Raw genomic sequence first — 19,837 nt, 5'->3', positions numbered from 1 at the left:
AAAGTTTAACTGACCTGAGTTAAAGCATCATCTCTATTCAAGCTCTTATATTTCAAAAAATTGTTTTAGCATTGGTTTTACTGTGGACTCTTTCAGTTACAAGACAAATTTGATTGATTTTATTTTGGAATTTTCTTAGCTAGATTGCTTAACTGTTAAGCCTCAGTGTTCTCATCTACAAAATGGGCTTAGTAATAAAGCTGTTATTATACAGTTGTGAAGATTAAATAGTGTCTGGCCAGCTGAGTAAATGACAGCTTATTAATATTGATAACAGTCAAGGTTTCTGCTTTGTAGCCACGTTGTATTTTATATTTACATGTTTACAACTTTGCATTTATAGATATGCTTTGAATCTGTTTTATAATGAGAAGTATACACATAGTTTATTTAGATAAGATTTGTTCCTTAAATTGTTAGTTTTTCCAGTTATTAACTATTATAGTAAATTTCGTAGCTAAAGTATTTATATAATTTCTATAGGAAAGGAATTAGGCATTGTTTGTGTTTTTAAAAGGAGCACCGTTTTTTGGATTAAGTCAAACAAATAATGCTATTTTGATTGATTAGTTGAACTATCTAAAATTACTGGATCATTGTTCATAAGAATATGATGTTGCAGTTTGAAAACTTTTGGATTCTGAGGTCAGTTTTCATTATTTTGTCCTGAAATAGATTTTACTGGATAATTACTGTTTTTTGTTGTTGTTGTTTTAGGCTTACTAAATTGGGATCACTGCAAATAATCTTCATTTAAAGGAAATGATAATTTCTTGTAATATTTGTCTTATTGCTGAAGAAAGCTGAATGCAATTAGGTGAATTGAGATAGAATGGGGTCAAAATCTTTCTTCCCCCTTCATATAGTATGGCATATTAAGACTGATTGTGTCTGAGAACTCATGAAAATGTCTTCCAGGGACCTAAGAAGGGGGATATATACACATGGTCCCCAACTTAACAATGGTTTGACCTATGATTTTTCAATCTTACTATGGTGCGAAAGTGATACATGTTCAGTAGAAACTGCACTTCGAATTTTGATCTTTTCCCGGGCTAGTGATACGTGTGGTATGATACTCTCTTTGATGCTAAAGAGTAGCAGTGAGATGATTTTTGCCTAACTGTAGGCTAATGTAAGTGTTCTGAGCCACATTTAAGGTACACTAGGCTAAGCTATGATGTTCGGTAGGTTTTGTGAATTCAATGCGTTTTTGACTGGATATTTTCAACTTATAATGGGTTTATCAGGACACGACCCCATTGTAAGTCAAGGAGCAAACTATACTTCTAGGTATGGTCCTGAATTTATTGTCCTACATCAAACTTGATCAAAACACAGAAAATTTATTATATACTGTCTGTATTTCCAGAGACTTCTATGGATGTTTTCTTTGATTTATTTATTTATTTTTTTCCCCTTTTAGATTTATTTCTCAACCATGTGGTATCTATGAAATACTTTTGTTTATCTAGCTCAGCACTAAATCTGTAGGAGTAGAAAAAAACCGTAAATTTCACTTAATAGAGTGTTTTATAGAAAATGGGTGTTGTTTTCTAAAAAAATTAGTCCTATTCTCTTTTTACATGAAGCTTGTAACCTGATTGAGGATATGTGAACAAATGCAGTATGGTGATTTAACCAGTCTCTAGGGAAGTGTCGAGAATATAGTTTGGTAAGTTTGGCCTATGTATACCTGTGAAACCATCCTCTCTATCAAAATAATGACCATATTCATTATTTGTTTCCTGGTGCCCTTTTGTAATCCTTCCCTCCTGCCTTATCCCTTGCTCCATGCAATCACTGATCTACTTTCTGTTACTACAGAGTTGTTTGTGTTTCTAGAACTTTATATAAATGGAATTATACAATATGTCTTTTTTGAGGGGAGAGGTAGAGGTCTTTTACTTAGCATAGTTATTTTGAGATCTTGTGTATTAATCATACTTTCTTTTTGATTACTAGTAAGTAGTATTCCATTAGATAGATATACGACAATTTGTTTACCACAGTTTTTGGACACTTAGGTTGTTTCCAGTTTTTGGCTATTACAAATAAGGCTGTTATGAGCATTTGTCTACTAGTATTTCTACGGACTTACGCTTTCTTTTCTCTTCGCCAAATACCTAGGAATGGAATGGCTGAATAATATGGTAGGCCTGTGTTTCTTTTTAGGAAACTACGAACAACCTTTTTTCCAAAGACATTATATCAATTTACGTTCCTTCCAGCAGTAATTAGAGTTGTACTTTTCTACATTCTCACCAACACATTGTATGGTCATTCTTTTTTAAACTTAAATTCTTATGGTCATTCTTTTAAAATTATAGCCCTTTTAATAGGGCTGTGTTGCTATATCATTGTGATTTTAATTTGTATTTCTCTAATTCCTAATGGTGTTGCACTTATTTGCCTTCAGCATATCTTATTTGGTGAAGTCTCTTTCCAAATTTTCCTCCCATTTTTTAAATTGGAGTAGTTATTGTTTTTATTGAGTTTTCAAACTTCTTTATAATGTTATACATACAATTCCTTTATCAGATATAAACATTTTTTCCCAGTTTTGTCTTTTCATATTCTAAACAGTATCTTTTAAAGGTCAGAAGCTTTTAAATTTCGATGTCCATTTTGTTTATTTTTTAATGGATTATGCTTTTAGAGTCTTATCTAAAATATTTCCATAATCCATTGTTTTCCTCTAGAAGTTTTATAGTTTTAATATTTAGGTTTTTGCTCGTTTCTGAGTTAAGTTTTATTTTATATAGTATAAGAGAGATGGATAAAAGTTTTTCTTTTTTTTTTTTGCATATGGATATCTGATTGTTGCAGCTCCATTTTTGGAATAACTATCCTTTTTCCATTTTGCCTTGGTACCTTTGTCAAAAATCAGTTGTCCATGTATGTGTGGGTCTGTTTTTGGACTGTTTTGTTCCATTGATCTCGATGCCTATCTTAATGATGGTACTTCACTGCCTTGACAACTGTAGCTTTATATTGAGTCTCAAAATTAGTGTTGATCCACAAACTTTTTTTTCAAAATTCGCCCTAGTTTAGTTTTCTTTGCATTTTCCATAGGAATTTTGCATCAGTTTGACAATTTTTACACAGTAGCCTGCTGGATTTTGATTGGGATTGCCTTGATTCTGTAGATCAGTTTGGGGAGAATTGACTTTTTGTTTTTTGTTTTTTTTTTTAAAGAATTGACATCTTAACAATGTTGAGTCCTTCTTATCCTCGAACACGGTATATCTTATTTATGATCTTTGATTTCTTCCAGCAGTATTTTGTTGTCTTTAGTGTACTGGTCTTTTGACTGTTTGTCAGAATTACTTGTGTTGTATTCCACAAAAACAATAGTTGTTTGGGGTCTCCAATAATTTTTAAGAGTATAAAGGTATTATGAACCCCCCTCCCCCCCATCCAATTGAGAACCTGTGACTTGGCCTACACTACCTTCTCTATTAAGCTAAAAATGAGGCTAAGAAATGTTATTTTACCAGGGTGGTCATATACCTGGCTAACACTGTTGTTATTATGAAAGATAGAACAGATATGGGGGGAAAGTTAGCAGTTAGCCACAAACACTTGTCAAAAATCCCAGTAGAACATGACCATAGAAGTTGTAAAAAATAATGAATATAAAATAATTAGCATTTAATTAACTTTGATGAAGGAATTTAAAAGACAATGTGATTAACTTTTGCTGGTACTAGTATAAATTTAGGTAGTTTAAAATTTTAACAAGCTTTTACTGGTTGTTTTTTGACAAATCACTTGGTAGTATTGAGCTAGAATTTATTGTTAAGACTTTATTGCGTTTAATTATTACATAAGAAATAGAGAAGTAGTTATTCTCTTTCAGTTAGAAGAATGTTGTTTTCCTTACGTATTTAAATAACTGTTTCTACAAAATAATGATAATTAAATTTCTATTTTTCATGCCCTTTGATTTATGATGGAGAAAAATAGTTTCATTGTATTGAGAGAAACAGTAAAAATGTGATAAAAGCAAAAGTAATAAAAATAAAGAAAAAAGTTATAAATGAGAAACATTCCTGAAAAATAATAATGTGCATTTGGAAATAAAACTATATTGTTTGAAATTAAATCTTAATTTCTGTGAGTTCTGTTTAAGTCTACAAATTTAGTATATTTTAATGGATTTTTTTTCCCTGTGGATGTCTACTTTATTTATGAGGACATCTTTATTTTTTGCATTTGATTTACACTTTAAGGTGAAAGATGTAATAAAATTTATTTATAATATAAAGAGAGGTACTGTAGTTCTTGCATTTGCTTGGGAAATTATTTGTTCCAAAGTAGTATCTTGGGGCGGCTGGGTGGCACAGGTGATTGGAGTGCTGTGCTCCTAATGGTGAGGTCACCGGTTGGATTCCCACATGGGCCAGTAAGCTGCGCCCTCTACAGCTAAGATTGTGAACAATGGCTCTCCCTGGAGCTGGGAGGCGGTGAGCAGCCCGAGGTTGGTGTGAGCTGCTGTGGGCTGCGGTGAGTAGACGATCGACCGGTTGAGCTCAGCCAGGTAGAGTGCAATGCTCATAATACCATCATGGGCCAGGGAGCTGCGTCCTCTACAACTAGGCTGAGAACAACAGCTTGAATCAGAGTTGGGGGTGGAGGGGAGGGAAAAAAAAAGGTAGTATGGGTACATCATTGGGACTTTTGCAATATCCAAGAAAATTTCTGTGTGTAGGAAAATAGCTCTAAGACTTGAGTGTAAACTCAAAGAATCAAAAGCGTAGAAGGCTACTACAATGAAACAAATATTAGAGTGATAATGTCTTTAAAATATACGTTTGAAGATTAACTTGATATGATGTGTTTCAAATTGATCAAATTTTCAATTCCATGATTTTTTTCACTATAAAATAATTAACAATTGTAAATGGAACCTCTGAAGATTGACCTTAGCCTCATTTTGATTCATCTGAAAAAATGAGCAAGGTGGGGAAACTACATCTTAAATTGTTCATTGAATAGCTAGCTGTGTTAGCTTTTTTTTCTTTTTTTTTTTGGCCTTCACACTCAGATTTTCCAGTCTAAAAAATTTTTTAGACGGTAGAGCTGCCCTCTGGTGTTCACCATGTGATTTTTCTCAACATTAGTGTCAACAGCCTTTAATTTTTAGAGCTGAGTTGAGGGTGGCTTACAATATTTTGTTCAGTTTTCATTTTGTAGATGAAAAACATAAATAAAGAGGGATATTGACTTGCCTATTTCTGAATTTCCATTTATTTGCCTTCTTTAGAAAGTTCATCATTTGAAAGAACATGATTCTCAGAAAAAAATTATTTAGATGAAACTTAGATGAAAGTTTTATTTTTTATAGTGGTATAATTTAATTTAAAATTGTAAGAGTTACTGACAAAATGAACTCTTAATCTGGAATGGAATAGAATATGTGTTATGCTTAGTGTGTTTTGTATGTTTTTGAATTTTTTGAATAGTAGATGTTTTATTAGCTACTGAAAGTGCTAACACATGACCTTTAAGAGAAAAACAATTGGATAAAATTAAAAAACCACACTCAATTGTTAAATTTCAGAATATTGGTTTCCATAATGCAGATTTCTAATAAACATTGATTATAGAATTATTTTTAAAGATGTATTTTTCCTAATATGCAAACCAAAAATAACTGGAGAAAATCAATTCCAGATCAGGAGCATGAAATGTGCAAGATAAACCTAGAACAGGTTTAACTCAGAATCTCTTTGTGCTCTTAAATCATTGAAGACTCCAAAACGTTTTTGTTGATGTGGGTTATTTGATCTATTGATATTGACTGTATTATAAATTAAAATTGAGAAATTAAAAAGTTATTCATTTAGAAATAAACTTAATGCATAATAACAATATTTTATATTAAAAAGAACTATTTTCAGATTAGTGGGAAGAGTGGCATTGGTTTTACTACATTTTTCAAATATCTTTAATGTTTGGCTTAATGGAAGACAGCTAGTTTCTCTTATCTGCTTCTGAGTTCAATCTGTTGTGATATACATGGTATGACAATTAAGTTCGGGAACTTGTTTTTTGATATCAGAGGGGTAATTCGTTGTGAATTTGTAACAACTGGACAGTTAACCAAGTTTACTATTTGGAAGTGCTGAAAAGGCAGTGTGAAAAAGTTAGACGACCTGAACTTTTCGCCAATAATTTACGGCTCTTGCATCACAACAATGCAGCAGCTCACACGGCACTGTCTGTGAGGGAGTTTTTAGCCACTAAACAAATAACTGTGTTGGAACACCCTCCCTACTCACCTGACCTGGCCCCCAATGACTTCTTCCTTTACCCGAAGATAAAGGAAATATTGAAAGGAACACATTTTGATGACATTCAGGACACGACAGCTCTGAAGGCCATTCCAGAAAAAGAGTTCCAAAATTGCTTTGAGGGGTGGACTAGGCGCTGGTGTCAGTGTGTAGTTTCCCAAGGGGAGTATTTCGAAGGTGACCGTAGTGATATTCAACAATGAAGTATGTAGCACTTTTAGGATGAGTTTGTGAACTTAATTGTCAGACCTTGTATGTATCAATGTGTATATTTTATGTATATATAGTGTGTGTGGTGTTCTTGTAGGGTATGAAAGCAGTCTGGGTGCACATAAATTTGTAATTGGAAAAAGAAGGAGTACTTGAATAAAAGGCCTTTTCAGATAATTGTTCTTTGATTTATGATGGAGGAAAGTAAAGTTGTATGTTCAGTTTTTGGAGAGAAATAGTAAAAGGTGATTAAAACAAGAGTAGTAGTTATAAATGAGGAACAAACATTTCTGAATAATAATAATGTACTTTGAAAATAAAGCCATATGTGAAATTTAAATTGAAATGGATATTCTTTAATATTACACTAAAACTTGGTAAGTGGTAGTTTCTTACAGGTTAGTTGCATGTGGAATCTGAAACCATATTTGTGAACTTTTTATTCTGTTACATTAAAATCCATTGGTCTCACTTGCAGTTTGGTTCCTTTACCCATATCTGAATTTGTAACATCAAATGTTGGTCATTCAGAAAATATTGATTCCAAGAGTTATGCTGATCTTCTAAATTTCGACACAGTTTATTACACAGTAGAAAGAATTACATTTATTAATACCACCAGTGATTTTTATCAGACAATTCTTTAGTTAGTGGGGAACTATCAAGGTCATAATGGTAGATGCATGTTAAGAATTCTAATTTTTGCTCAAAAGCTCAAGTTTTATCATTGGCAACAAATCGATTGGTTGTTTCCTTGAAATGATAGATTCACTTTGTTTTATGTTTTTTATTTCCAAAAAATGTATGCCCAAATACCCTACTCGGAACAGTCATTGTTTGTCAGTTGTTTTTTAAAGTAAAAATGATGTTCTGTGAAAAAAGTGGCCAGTTCAGCTTGCAATTTAAACACACATTTTTCCCCCATGGTAAACGTCATATTTCAATGTGTACCTGAAATGTTTATTGACACGCAGAATATTAAAAAGATGTACACTCATTGGTGAAACTAGCATTTGTTTTTATTGGGGAAAGGGTACAGGACTTTATTGAGGAACAGTGTGTACTTCCAGGCCTTTTGGTTTCTGATTTGTGTAAGTTAACTGTTAAAGAAAATGAGAGAGAGAGAAAGAATGAGACAGTATGAATTGGGGAAGTTTGAACTATGACTAGATTTTGATATTAAAAGATTCTCATTGTTTTTGGTATAGTAGTGCTATTGACATTGTATATATTTTAACGAGTTCTTGTATTTTAGAAAATAGATAATGCCAAAGTATTTACAGAGGGAATGCTCTCTCTGAGATTTGCTTCAAAATTAGCCAGTGATATGTGTGTGCCTGTGTAGATACACATATGTGAAATAAGATTGTCTATGAATTGATAATTGTGGAAGCTGGGTGATAGGTACATGATGGTTCATTATCCTATTTTTCTTCTTTTGTTCATGTTTGGAATTTTCCATAATGTTAATGTTTTTGCTTATTTAGGTTTACAATACCAGTTTTAAGAAATCATTTATTTTTCCTGTAACACTGGAAGAAAATATATAAAAACTGAAACGTAACTTATTTTTGTCTCTATATAATTTTTTATTTAACAAATATGAAATATTTCTGAAAAAAAAAAAGATAGAGAATAATATAATGAATACCTGTGTACCAATCCACGAAATAAAAAATTATAAATATGACACGTACTATTGTCTAATAACATTTTTCTCCATTATCTCCAGAGAGAATTACTATTCTGAATTTGATGTTCATCATTTCCATGCGTTTCTCTCTATAAAATACATTTTCTTATGTATTGTACGTGTACACACTAAAGAATATATTGTATTTAATGTGCATGTTTTAAAACTTAATGATATACTGTACATAGTCTTAGGTTTTTGGGGTGTTTTAATTTGGAGATTTATACATATTGACATATTTTCATTTCTGTACTACGTTGGCTATCTGAAATATTGGCAAATACTGCATATTTTATTTTAAAAGGTATATTAGGTACATTTTTCAAATAGTATCTTCAGTGTGTGTTTTTTTTCAACCTTCAGGTATCTTTTTGGGTAAAGTATCTTCAGATTTAGAGTATTTGGCACAGTTAATCAGAAAAATATATAATAAGTGTACTGTTATCCATATGCTTCCAGATTTTTTTTGTTCATTCCAGAATATAGCTGTGCATTGCCTAGCCTGTGCTCGCCAATGTTTTGAAATACTGGATATGTAGAATAAGACATGCAAGGTCTCTACCTTCATGGAACTTATTACATCATTTCAAATAGAGATAAAATCTATGGGTACATTTTAATATTGGAAGTGGAGGGGCTAGTGGAGAAGTGGGGACATCTTTAGGTTGTAACCTGAAATGAGAAGGAGCCTGCCATATGAAGAGGTAGAAGAAACTGTCTTCCAGGTTGAGAGGACAGCAAAGACCTTGAGATTCAGGAAAAACTTCCCTGTATTGGAGGAACTGATAGAAGGCCCAGTGCATGAGGGAAATGTGAAAAGTAAAATCTGAGGGGTAGATGGAGGCCAGATGACCTAAGGCCTGTTAGGCTGTGACAAAAAAGTAAGATTTTACTTAAAGTCTGATGGGAAGCCATTGAAGAGTTTTTAGCTTGAGAACAGTTTGGTTAGATTAATGGTCACACAAACCCACACAGTGACAAAATGGCATAGAACTATACACTTAACTATGTCAATTTCCTGGTTTTGCTATTATTCCATAGTTATGTAAACCATGGGAAAAATAGGTGAGAAGTACAATGGACCACTCTACTATTTTGCAACTTCCTGGGAGTCTATAATTATTTCAAAATAAAAAGTTAAAAAAATCACTGTGAAAAACGAGTTATTGGGAAGCAAAAATGAAAGCAGACTAGTTAGGAGGCTGTCATATCCAAGAGATTGCTTGGACTTGGTTAATAATAGCAGATGTGAAGAGTAGCAGATGGATTTGAGATTTTTTTAGAGTTGGAGCTGGTGATATTGGGTTGGTGTGCGAGAAAGGGGGTCTAGATACAAATTTGGAAAGGTTAAGATTGGAAGAGAAATAGGTCGAGAGGAGGAAACAAGTTTTTATTTTTATTTTTATGTTGGGCTTGTTAGATTGGGTAAACTATCAGAGGCTGAGGCTGGAATTGAATGTAGGAGCCAGGCAGCGTACAGATTATAACTACAGCTGTGGGATTAGGTGAAGTCACTCAGGGCAGAAGAGTGGAGAGAGTGAAGAGAAGAGGGCTGGGGATAGAGATGTCAGGGGAGACTTCCATATCTAGAGGTGTGTCAGAGGAAGAGCCAATAGAGATCTAAAGGAAGTGGTGATAGGAAGAAAATCAGGAAAATATGGAGTCATTGAAGCTCAAAGAAGAAAGTGGTTGTAGAAAGAGGGAGCTTTCTGATTTGGAAAGCACTGAGATATTGAGTATAATGAAAAAAGTGACCACAGGCGGTTTTGGGGAGACCTCAGGGTATAGAAGGCAAACTAGTAGTTTGAAGAATTCAGTGTTTTGTGAGGAAATGGAGAGAGCAAGTACAGACATCTCATTCATGGAGTAGTGGGAAAATGGGGTGGTAGCTAGTGGGAGCGCCTAGATCATATTTGTGTTCCAATGGGTATGATCCAGTTGAAAAGGAGAGACAGATAGTGAATCAGAGAAAGATTAATTGATGGAGCAAATACATGGAGAATTCAGGAAGGGCTGTGGTCAAGTATACACATAGAGGGATTGTTATTTGAGTCTCAACATACCAGCCAAAGAAAGCCTTTTAAAGGCAAGTCAGAGAGCACATTACTCTTCTGCTCAAAAACTTCCCACTTGGAGTAAAAGCCGACATCGTTTCAATGGCCTACAAGGCTCTAAATAATCACATTCTCTCCTGCCTCACCCCCTGCTCTGACCTTGTGGCTTGCTGTTATTCTCCTTTAAGTCTGCTCTAGCTACACCGGCCACCTCACTTTTAATTGAATACAGCAGGTATGCTCCTGCCTTGGCATCTTGGTGCTTATGACTCTTTCTTACTAGACAGTTCTTTCTGCAGGTATCTGCACAGCTCACTGTATTACTTCTTTCCGGCTTTTTCCTAAATAGTATCCTTTCAATGAGGGGAATATATTCCCCTGACCACTCTAAAATTGTACCTTTCCCCGCACCTTTTATTCCTCCAAACTTGCTTTTTTCTCCATAGCACTTCCCACCACCTCCATAGCACTTCCCACCACTGTAATATATAATTATTTATGTATTTAATTTGTCATCAATTAGAATGTTCACTCTATGAGGGTCAGGAATTTTTGTTGTATTGTTGGCAACACCTAGAACAGTACCAAATGTGCAAATATATAATGAATGGGAACAAGGAAGAAAGAATGTGGGTAGAGAATCAGATAGGTGTAAGGATGTGGTGGGAAGATGAGTGTGTGCTTGTTTGAGTTTATAGCAGTTACGAAGTATGGCACTAACTGAGAATGGAATGGGGTGAAAGGGAGGCATAGTTTTGAGGAAAACAGAGAAAGTGTAAAAAGTCCTGTTGGAAAAATGGAACGGTGGACTTCCAGGGTGTGATGTAAGATTGCTGGAGGGGGTTAAATGCACATTTGTGGTTTTCTGAAATAGAATGTGTTTCTCACTTAAATCAATAGAATATTAGCAATGTTAAGCTATAAAAAGCAATAAGGAAATGTGACGTTTATAAATGTTTCATGTTTTTAGAAGGGTAGAGTTTTTTCTTTAACAGTGATCTTTATAGTGTTGTATTTACAATTGATGTAGAATGTACCCTAATTTAAAATAACATTCTTTTTATTTTTAGCCTTACCAATAATTCTCGGATTGTCGGACTCCTGGCTCAGCTGGAGAAGATCAATACTGAATCTACAGAATCAGATACTGCCAGATATGTTACATCAAAAATTCTTCATCTGGCTCAAAGTCAAGGTAAGCTTTAATTTCTCATTTTGGGAATGCTTTTTTAACATTAAAACTAGATGCTAAGAATTTCAAACTTTTGATAGATGATTTTCTATAAAAATCTAACTTTCTCAAATAGACTCAAGAAGTAGAAAATGGAATTACTGTGGAAGAAATTGATCTTCAACACATTTCTAAAAATTGATTGTAACTTTACTTATGTATGAATTTCCCCCTACCCCGTCCCCAATTTTCAAACAATACCTAATTCCAGTGCTACTTGTTATAGAATGTTGACAAAAAAATGTCAGGTAGCATAGAGCATTGGTTATAAGTGTGGTACCCACTCTGAAATGCCGGCTTTCATTCAATGGCTAGGTGACCTTAGTGAAGTTTTGAATCTCTAGGACTTAGCTGCACCATCTCTGAAATAAAGATAAGAAAGATTATGGGGTAATAAGATTTACATGAGAAGCACGTAAAAAGAATGTTAAAAATGTTCAATAGGGACAGCTGGATGGCTCAGTTGGTTAGAGCACGAGCTCTGAACAACAGGGTTGCCGGTTTGATTCCCACATGGGCCAGTGAACTACGCGCTCCACAACTAGATTAAAGACAATGAGCTGCTGTTGAGCTGCTGGTGGGGGGCCGGATGGCTCAGTTGGTTAGAGGGCGAGCTCTTAACAACAAGGTTGTGGGTTCAATTCCTGCATGGGAGGGTGGGCTGTGCCTCCTCAACTAGATTGAAAATGGCGACTGGATTTGGAGCTGAGCTGCGCCCTCCACAACTAGATTGAAGGACAGCAACTTGACTTGGAGCTGATGGGTCCTGGAAAAACACTCTGTTCCCCAATATTCTCCAATAAAAATTTAAAAAAAAGAGTTCAATAAATGATACCCCTATTATAGGAAGGAAACCTGTGCTACTGAATTGATGTGAAAACCTTGACAGAGTACAAAAGAAGAAAAGTATTGACTTTGCATTTGGGAACATAAATGTGAAAAATCCCAATTAAAACATTAGTGAATTAAATCTACTTATACATTAAAAAATGAATATTACTGCGAAAGAGCACTTATTGCAGGAATGTAAAATGATTTAATACTAGGAAATATATTAGTATAACATTTGAACAGGTCAAATAAAATCCCTGTGATTATCTCAATGGATGTTAAAAAAAGAATTTAAGATTCCAAAACCTGTGCTTGATTAAAAACAAAACAAAACAAACACCTGATTTTTCTTTTTTTAAATAAGGGTAAACCAGCAGTTACCTTAATGTTTAATAGTGACACTAAAGGCATTCTGTTAAAATTAAGATCCAGACAATTCACAATTAATATTTTAATTAATTTTTTATTTCATTATTCTAGAGGTTCAGGTCATTGAAGTAAGATGGTTAGCAGGCATTTACTGTTCAGGAGCTCAGTATCTGTTAATCTTTCTTTATGGTCACAGACTCTTAATTTATTTTCATAACTTCCTCCTATACACCCTCTGTGTCTGGGGGACAGTTGACAGCACACCCCCATACCCAGGGGAAGTCTTTAATAGGTTGCATTTGTTTCTAGCAAAATCTAAATACCTGCACGTTTCAGAAAGTCACTATTCTGGAATCTAACCTTTGGAAATATACTTATCAATGTTGGTGGATGTACAGGATGTTCATTGTATTGTTGCAAAGATAGATAGATACACCAAGTATATTCAGTGACACGGAATATAGGCATTCTGTTAGCAACAAAAAGCAACCAAAACAAAGCAAATTCCCCACACCTATAGATAACACTTGTGTACCCTGCTCCCACCACTGTAGCCTCTTCCCACCACAGCCTGGAAGCCCCTACTCCAACATTACCACTGAAAATGCCCCTAACTGTAGCACTGCCAGAGACTGACCCTCTCACCACTTTGCAACCCATCACTAGGGGACCAACCCCTGAATATTGCCCCCTCGGGTTGTGTAATACAATGTCTATTAATAGTACCTTGGATTAACCAGTCAACACAATGTAAGTTAGTAGTGAAAGATTTTCCCATCATCATTTAGAAAATAATCCAATTTGCTGTCCATCTGGGAGAGAAAGATGAGGAATTTATAGTTCAAGGAAGAAGAAATGCATATAACCAGCAAACATATGAAAAGGTTCTTTACCTCCTTAAAACTTAAGAATTACTAATGAAAATAAAGATATTTTTCGCTAGTTAGATTGGCAGAAATTAGAGAATTACAATATCCAGTGTTGTTGAGAGCATTGAAAATAGGGTATTCTCGTGCTCTGTTGGTGGTGCAATATTTATTACAAACTTCAGAGAAAAGTTTCTGGCAATATTTTTTAAAATTTAAAGTGCACTTGTTATTTGACTTAGCATTTTCACTCTAAGAAATGTATTTGACTGAAATAAAATGTCAATATATAGAAGAATGTTTGGTGATGTTTATTTTAGCATTGTTTGTAATACCAAAGTTCAAGAGAACCTAAATTCTATATGTTCAGTAATAATAAACAATTAGACTACATGGAAAAACCCAAAGAATAAGTATAACTATTATTATGACTAATATCATTAGCAGACAAGTAAAGATAGTCAAACAAAATGGATTCTGAGTTCAAAATCAATCCGTAGGATTACAGGCCTTGTCAGTGTCTTGGGATAACTGATGTCAGCGGCTTCTCATCCTAGAGGAGTGTTGATGTTCGTAGGTGGAAGCGAGTGTCAGAGACACAGGTGGATGTCCATTTGCCATCAGGCACCTGATAAGGTCCCTTCCAACAAGGTTGGAGAGTGTCTTTTGTTTGATGTCCTTTCCAAAAAAAAAAAAAAAAATCCAAAGTATTTTGTCTCCTTTGAACTGGCTGTGAAAAGAAGCTGTTACCAGTTTGGCATTTTCTTGAAGTGACTTTCAAATCTTGGCAATAGTGTAAGATCTCTCCTTTCAATAACGTCAGCTCATAAGTTTTTTCATCTAATTTAGGTCCAGCTAAATGCACTGTGATGCATGAAAGAATGTAAAAATTGAAAAATGGAGAGCCACGGAGCAGGGAAGAATCAAGTGACTGTGTTGGGTTTCTCATAGTACCGACTATTCTTTTTTTTTTTTTAATCACTATTCCTGTGCAATTTAACTATAAACGACTAAATCTTTTGAGGTGTTTAGGGCCCTTCTGGAACACCACAAAGTTATTCCTACATATATTGAGATTTTTAACTCTTAAAACCTCAGTTTCTAATGAAAATTAAGAAGTAAGCAGTTGGCATTTTTTTTTTTAAAGATTTTATTGGGGAAGGGGAACACGACTTTATTGGGGAACAGTGTGTACTTCCAGGACTTTTTTCCAGGTCAAGTTGTTGGCCTTTCAATCTTAGTTGTGGAGGGTGCTGTTCAGCTTCAAGTTGTTGTCCTTTCAGTCTTAGTTGTGGAGGGCGCAGCTCAGCTCCAGGTCCAGTTGCCAGTTGCTAATTGCAGGGGGTGCAGCCCACAATCCCTTGTGGGAGTCGAACTGGCAACTTTGTGGTTGAGAGGACTCGCTCCAACCAACTGAGCCATCCGGGGGTAGCTCAGCTCGAGGTGCCGTGTTCAATCTTAGTTGCAGGGGGCAGAGCCCACCATCTCTTGCGGGACTTGAGGAGTTGAACTGGCAATCTTGTGGTTGAGAGCCCACTGGCCCATGTGGGAATCGAACCGGCAGCCTTCAGAGTTAGGAGCACGGAGCCACCGGGCTGGCCCAACACTTAGCATTTTTTAGCTTGGCAGATTTATGAAGATATTTTATAACCTTTAGAAACATGTTTCATAGACATCATCAAAGTCAATTATTAACATGACTTATTTTTATAAAATTCAGGTAAAATAAAGATGTCTATTTTACTTAAACCAACAAACTTAAGCTAGCTTTTATTTACTAAGGATTAATCTTAGATTATGTGAATTTGGAAAACATTTGAGTTAGTTTCATACATACATGGACACACATAGACAGAAACAGAGACCTTTAAGCCCCAAGAAAAACTCACTAGTTTGTAAAAGAACAGTTGGGTCCAAATTTTGTTTAGGAGGCATTTATAATTTTCATCTGTCCTTGACAAGTTAAATTCCAAATGACCTTCCCCCTTTTAAAATTAGGACAGCCATTTCTTTATACCACAAGGAATTGGACTGACACTTCAGTGACATCATAGGTTGATCCATTTATCTAAATCCTCCTTTGAAACTTCAAGTCACCAATTAAGTGTATGCTTTCCATTCATTTTGCCTAATTTTATAGCCAACTTTTTATAATTGTGCATGCAAAAATTAATTTAGAAGTATCAAGGGATCCTCATCTTGGCCATCGTAGTATTAATGGGAAACTGACTGTCCTGGGGCTTGTTGGCCTGGGAGGCATGATTTCCTATGTTAATTTTGAGATCTGTAGCATCTGAGCAAACTTTCAGGGAAAACTAGCCTTTATGTGCGTGTGTCCAGACGAGGCAAAGGCAGTGAAAATCCCTATAAGACTGCTTCACACCCTAGAGGAAATTTTTCCTGAGGCAATCCCACAAAGATTCTTAGTCACCTAAGAATACCTGAGCCAGAGCCAGTGAAAGCTTCCCGGATGCCACCAGAACCACAATGCTTTCCAAGGCTCACCCCCCACACCCTCTCTCAGTGAACCCATTTTAGGGTACCCTACCCTCACCCCCACCCCCTCAGGCTCTCACCAGCTTCTCTGGGATTGGCTGCATTACTGCACTTGACGCCTGGTGGCACCTATCTTTCCACTCCGGATTCAGGGATTTGCAACAACTGTTGTCACCCTACTGGGTATTTGGGTTGGGGACGCAAGTGTTCTTTTTCTTTCAGATCTGAAAGAGAGTTCAGTCTCTCATTTAAGCAATAAAGATTTTGTTTAGACTCTCAGTAAGCAATGCAAGTAAAAGCTGGAATTAAGAGCATCAACCTATTTTTTTTTTTCTGGGTTATCTCAACCCTTAGCCACCTTGAGGATTTTCTAAAAACAGGTCAAATAAAGTCGTGGCCTGCTATTTAAAGCAAGGAGGCCCAGAATTCTGAGAGAAGACGTACTCAAGTTTACACGATGTAATGTGGGGAGCTGGTGGGACACAATGGGCCCTTCGTTGTACCTAGCTCCGGGTCTGGGTCTACAGGGTGGCCCAGGGTGGACTTCTTAGGAATCCTGCCGACTATGCCAAATAAATGCCAATATAGGAAATGTCCAAACCTGTAGAGAATGTTTATGAGTTTGATCCAAAACTGACGACATGCTGGGGAGCAAGATCTCAAATGCTCCCCCTTCTTCTCTTGTTAATTAAAGGAGAATTGTGAAGAAGCTCTAGAAACCTTTAAATAATAGAAATAATGTATACTATCTTTTTTTCCATCCCAGTGAGAGGAAAAGAATCATTTGGCTGATCTGGTCTGCAGACTCTTGCAGAAGTAACTCTAAAATAGTATTAATTCATTGAAAGCATTGAAAAACGGTACTAGGTTTCTGTTTTCACCAATTTTTATAAAATGTTTTCTAGTTCTAGTCATACAGATGATAAAGAGGCCTACCATTATCATTTCTACCTCTCTTCCATTTTGGTACCTATACTATGTTAATGATTTTAAGATTTTAGAAGGACTGACAGTCCATGATAGGAGCTGTGATGAAGTGCAAGGAAGGTCTCACAAACCTTCCTTGGATAGGCTGGATATCTGGAAGTCCTCAGAGAGTAGAATTAGTAACAGCAGGGAGGAACATCTAAGAACCAATCTAAAATGTTTACTGAACCAAAGGCGACTTGTTGATTCTACATTAGCTATACAATAAAACCATTTGTAATTTTTTTCTTTCATATTTTAGAAGAATTTTTTTTTCTACTTTTCAGAAAAAACAAGGAAAGAAATGACAGCCAAAGGTTCTACAGGAATGGAAGTTCTGCTGTCAACATTAGAGGTAAATCACTGACAGATTTTGTGTACCTATTGATACCAACCAGTACTGAAGAAAAAAGAATATATGAAGTATAAAACTTTTATCCTAGATGTAAAACCAATGAATGGAAATTTGTTTTATATTTTAAATTAACATTTGGAATGGTGGTATAAACATTCTAATATGTATTAGGTAAACCTCTAAGTATTATATATTTCCCTATGATTATAATGGTAACCGTATTTTAAACCTTAATAGGCCATTCTAGTTGGTAATAGAAATTAAAGTATTAGCTTAGGAAATAGTCTTTAGCTTAAAATAAATGGTTGATATTAGAAATTCTCATTTATTGTGTTATGTTAGCTGATATATATTCCTGATTTAGTTTACTACATATATTGGTTGAATAACTATATTACATTGATAATAATTAAATTTCTGTGGCAGTGTAAAAGTTTTGGGTAGATCAGTAAGATATATTTAGAATCAGGATTTTATATTTTATTCAGTGCAGTGTTAAGATAGGGAGTGAGTACTATTGTACACCTTAAATTTACACAATGTTACACGTCCAATTATATCTTGATAGAGCCTGAAAAGAAACAACAGAGTGTGAGTTCATGTTTTTCTTTTTTAATAGGAATTGCTTCTTATGAAAAATGACATAAAGCTGTTATTTATTCTAAATTGATCTGTCAGTTTAAAGCAATCTCAATAAAAATACGAACAGTTTTGTTTCTGTAGTTCAAAGGGAAAATAATAAGCAAGAGTAGAAAGGACATTTCTGAAAAAGAAGAGAAATGAGAAAGGACTAGTCCTTCCAAATATCAGAGAACATTATAAAACTTCAGTAATTCAAATAGTTTATAAATTTCGCATAGTAGTAGACATCAGTGCACTAGAATAGAAAGTCCAAAAATAAATTAATAGGCTTATGGGAATTTAGTACTACTTAATTCAAGGTAGCATTTCAGATCAATGTGGGATAGAGGGGTTACTTAATAAGTAGAGCTGGGACAAATTGGTAGCCATGCAGGAAAGCCTAATGTTGGATGCTTACTTCCTACACCAAAATACATTCCATATCAAACAAATATTTAAACATGGAAAATAAAATCAGAATACTAGAGGAAGTAATGAAAGACATTTTTAAATAATCTTACAAGGAAGGCTTTTCTAAGTATGAAAAAACCACAGTAATTATAGAAGAAAAGATTGATAAATTCAATTATATTAACAAAAGTGTACGGAAAAAAAACACCATAGACATTTGGCAAACTGAGGAAATATATTTCATATTTTTTTGTATAATTTTGTTTAAATTCTCGTATAATTTCTGTAATATATAAAGTACTTCCACAAATTAGTAAGAAAAAAAATCAACCCAATAGAAAAATGTGTTAAGGTTATGAACAGACAGTTCCCAGAAAGAAGCAAATTGCATTTGAAAATTGAGCATCACTGGGTGTTTTTTTTTCCCGTTTGCTAATGTCACAATTTATTGAGATCAGCAGAGATGGGAACTGAGAGGTGGCAAACTACATATGGCAGTCTTGTCTGGGTAAGGCTTAGCAATAACAATGCAACTTCCATTCAGGTTCCAGTAGCATAAGCTCAGTCACATGACACAAAACATAATTACAAAAGGGCTGGAAAATGGTTTGGCTATGTACCTAGGAAGAATATGACATCAGTTTGCTGAACACAGAGCAATATTGCTGCCACAATCCACTCTTTAACAAATGTCTGTCCCTGTCATTCTTCCGAATTCTCCCCCAGAGAGTTGGTGGTCCAGTTAATACCTCCAATACTAAGCCAAGGGTCTGGTTAATGCATAGTCCTCTACCTGGTCTGGATGGGACTTTTTGATTCAATCAGTCTGTCAGCTGAAATGATGAAGCAGACACAACACTCATTTCCTTTTGGGAAGGGGAAGAATAAGAGTCTCATGCAGGTTACTGATACACAGCAATTCTGAAATTCCTCTGTATAAACATTGTAAAATCCTCTACTCTGGGGCTGAGTCAGTTCTTTGAATAGGCAGTGATTCTGCTTTGGGTTTTTTTTTCATTTTCCCCATCCAGTCATCACTTTTAATAAGAGAAATGTAACCAATAACCAAGTACAATGTTTAAACATTTTCTCATATTAGACTGGTTGCTCAGACTTTGGGAAATTGTTATTCCACATTGCTGGTGGAAGTATAAATTGCCCCATGAAGACCAGTTTAGTAATAGCCAGCAAAATAAATACTCATATTCTTTCACCCAGAAATTCCAGGAATTTGATCCCATGTAAATATATGTACTTAGTTTTTTGTTGCAACTTTTTAATAGCAAAAGATTTTTTAAAAATCCCATTGGTAGGTGACCGGTTACATAAACAATGGCTTAGTAATGTAATGGAATATATCCTGTAGCCCTTAAAAAGAATGAAGAAACTACTTACTGATATGTAAAAATTTTAATGTACAAAATAGTATCTGTAG

General features: G+C 34.9%; 1 protein-coding gene across 8 annotated transcripts in view; it reads left to right on the top strand.

Moving 5' to 3' along the window:
• The window catches only part of AGTPBP1 (ATP/GTP binding carboxypeptidase 1), a 131,661-nt gene that overhangs the window by 18,912 nt on the left and 92,912 nt on the right, over positions 1–19,837 (top strand). For all 8 annotated transcript variants that reach the window (XR_013994386.1, XR_013994387.1, XM_081065354.1 and 5 more), the window contains exons 3-4: positions 11,327–11,451; positions 17,303–17,370. Coding sequence is in view for 6 of the 8 variants with exons in the window: in XM_081065354.1 (XP_080921480.1) it covers positions 11,327–11,451; positions 17,303–17,370 (193 nt within the window). In the remaining 2 variants the exon portion in view is untranslated. The remainder of the gene's footprint in view (positions 1–11,326; positions 11,452–17,302; positions 17,371–19,837) is intronic.

Source organism: Rhinolophus hipposideros, assembly GCF_964194185.1.
Source record: "Rhinolophus hipposideros genome assembly, chromosome: 11".
In the NCBI taxonomy this organism is placed as follows: Eukaryota; Metazoa; Chordata; class Mammalia; order Chiroptera; family Rhinolophidae; genus Rhinolophus; species Rhinolophus hipposideros.
This window is presented reverse-complemented; position numbering and strand designations above follow the sequence as displayed.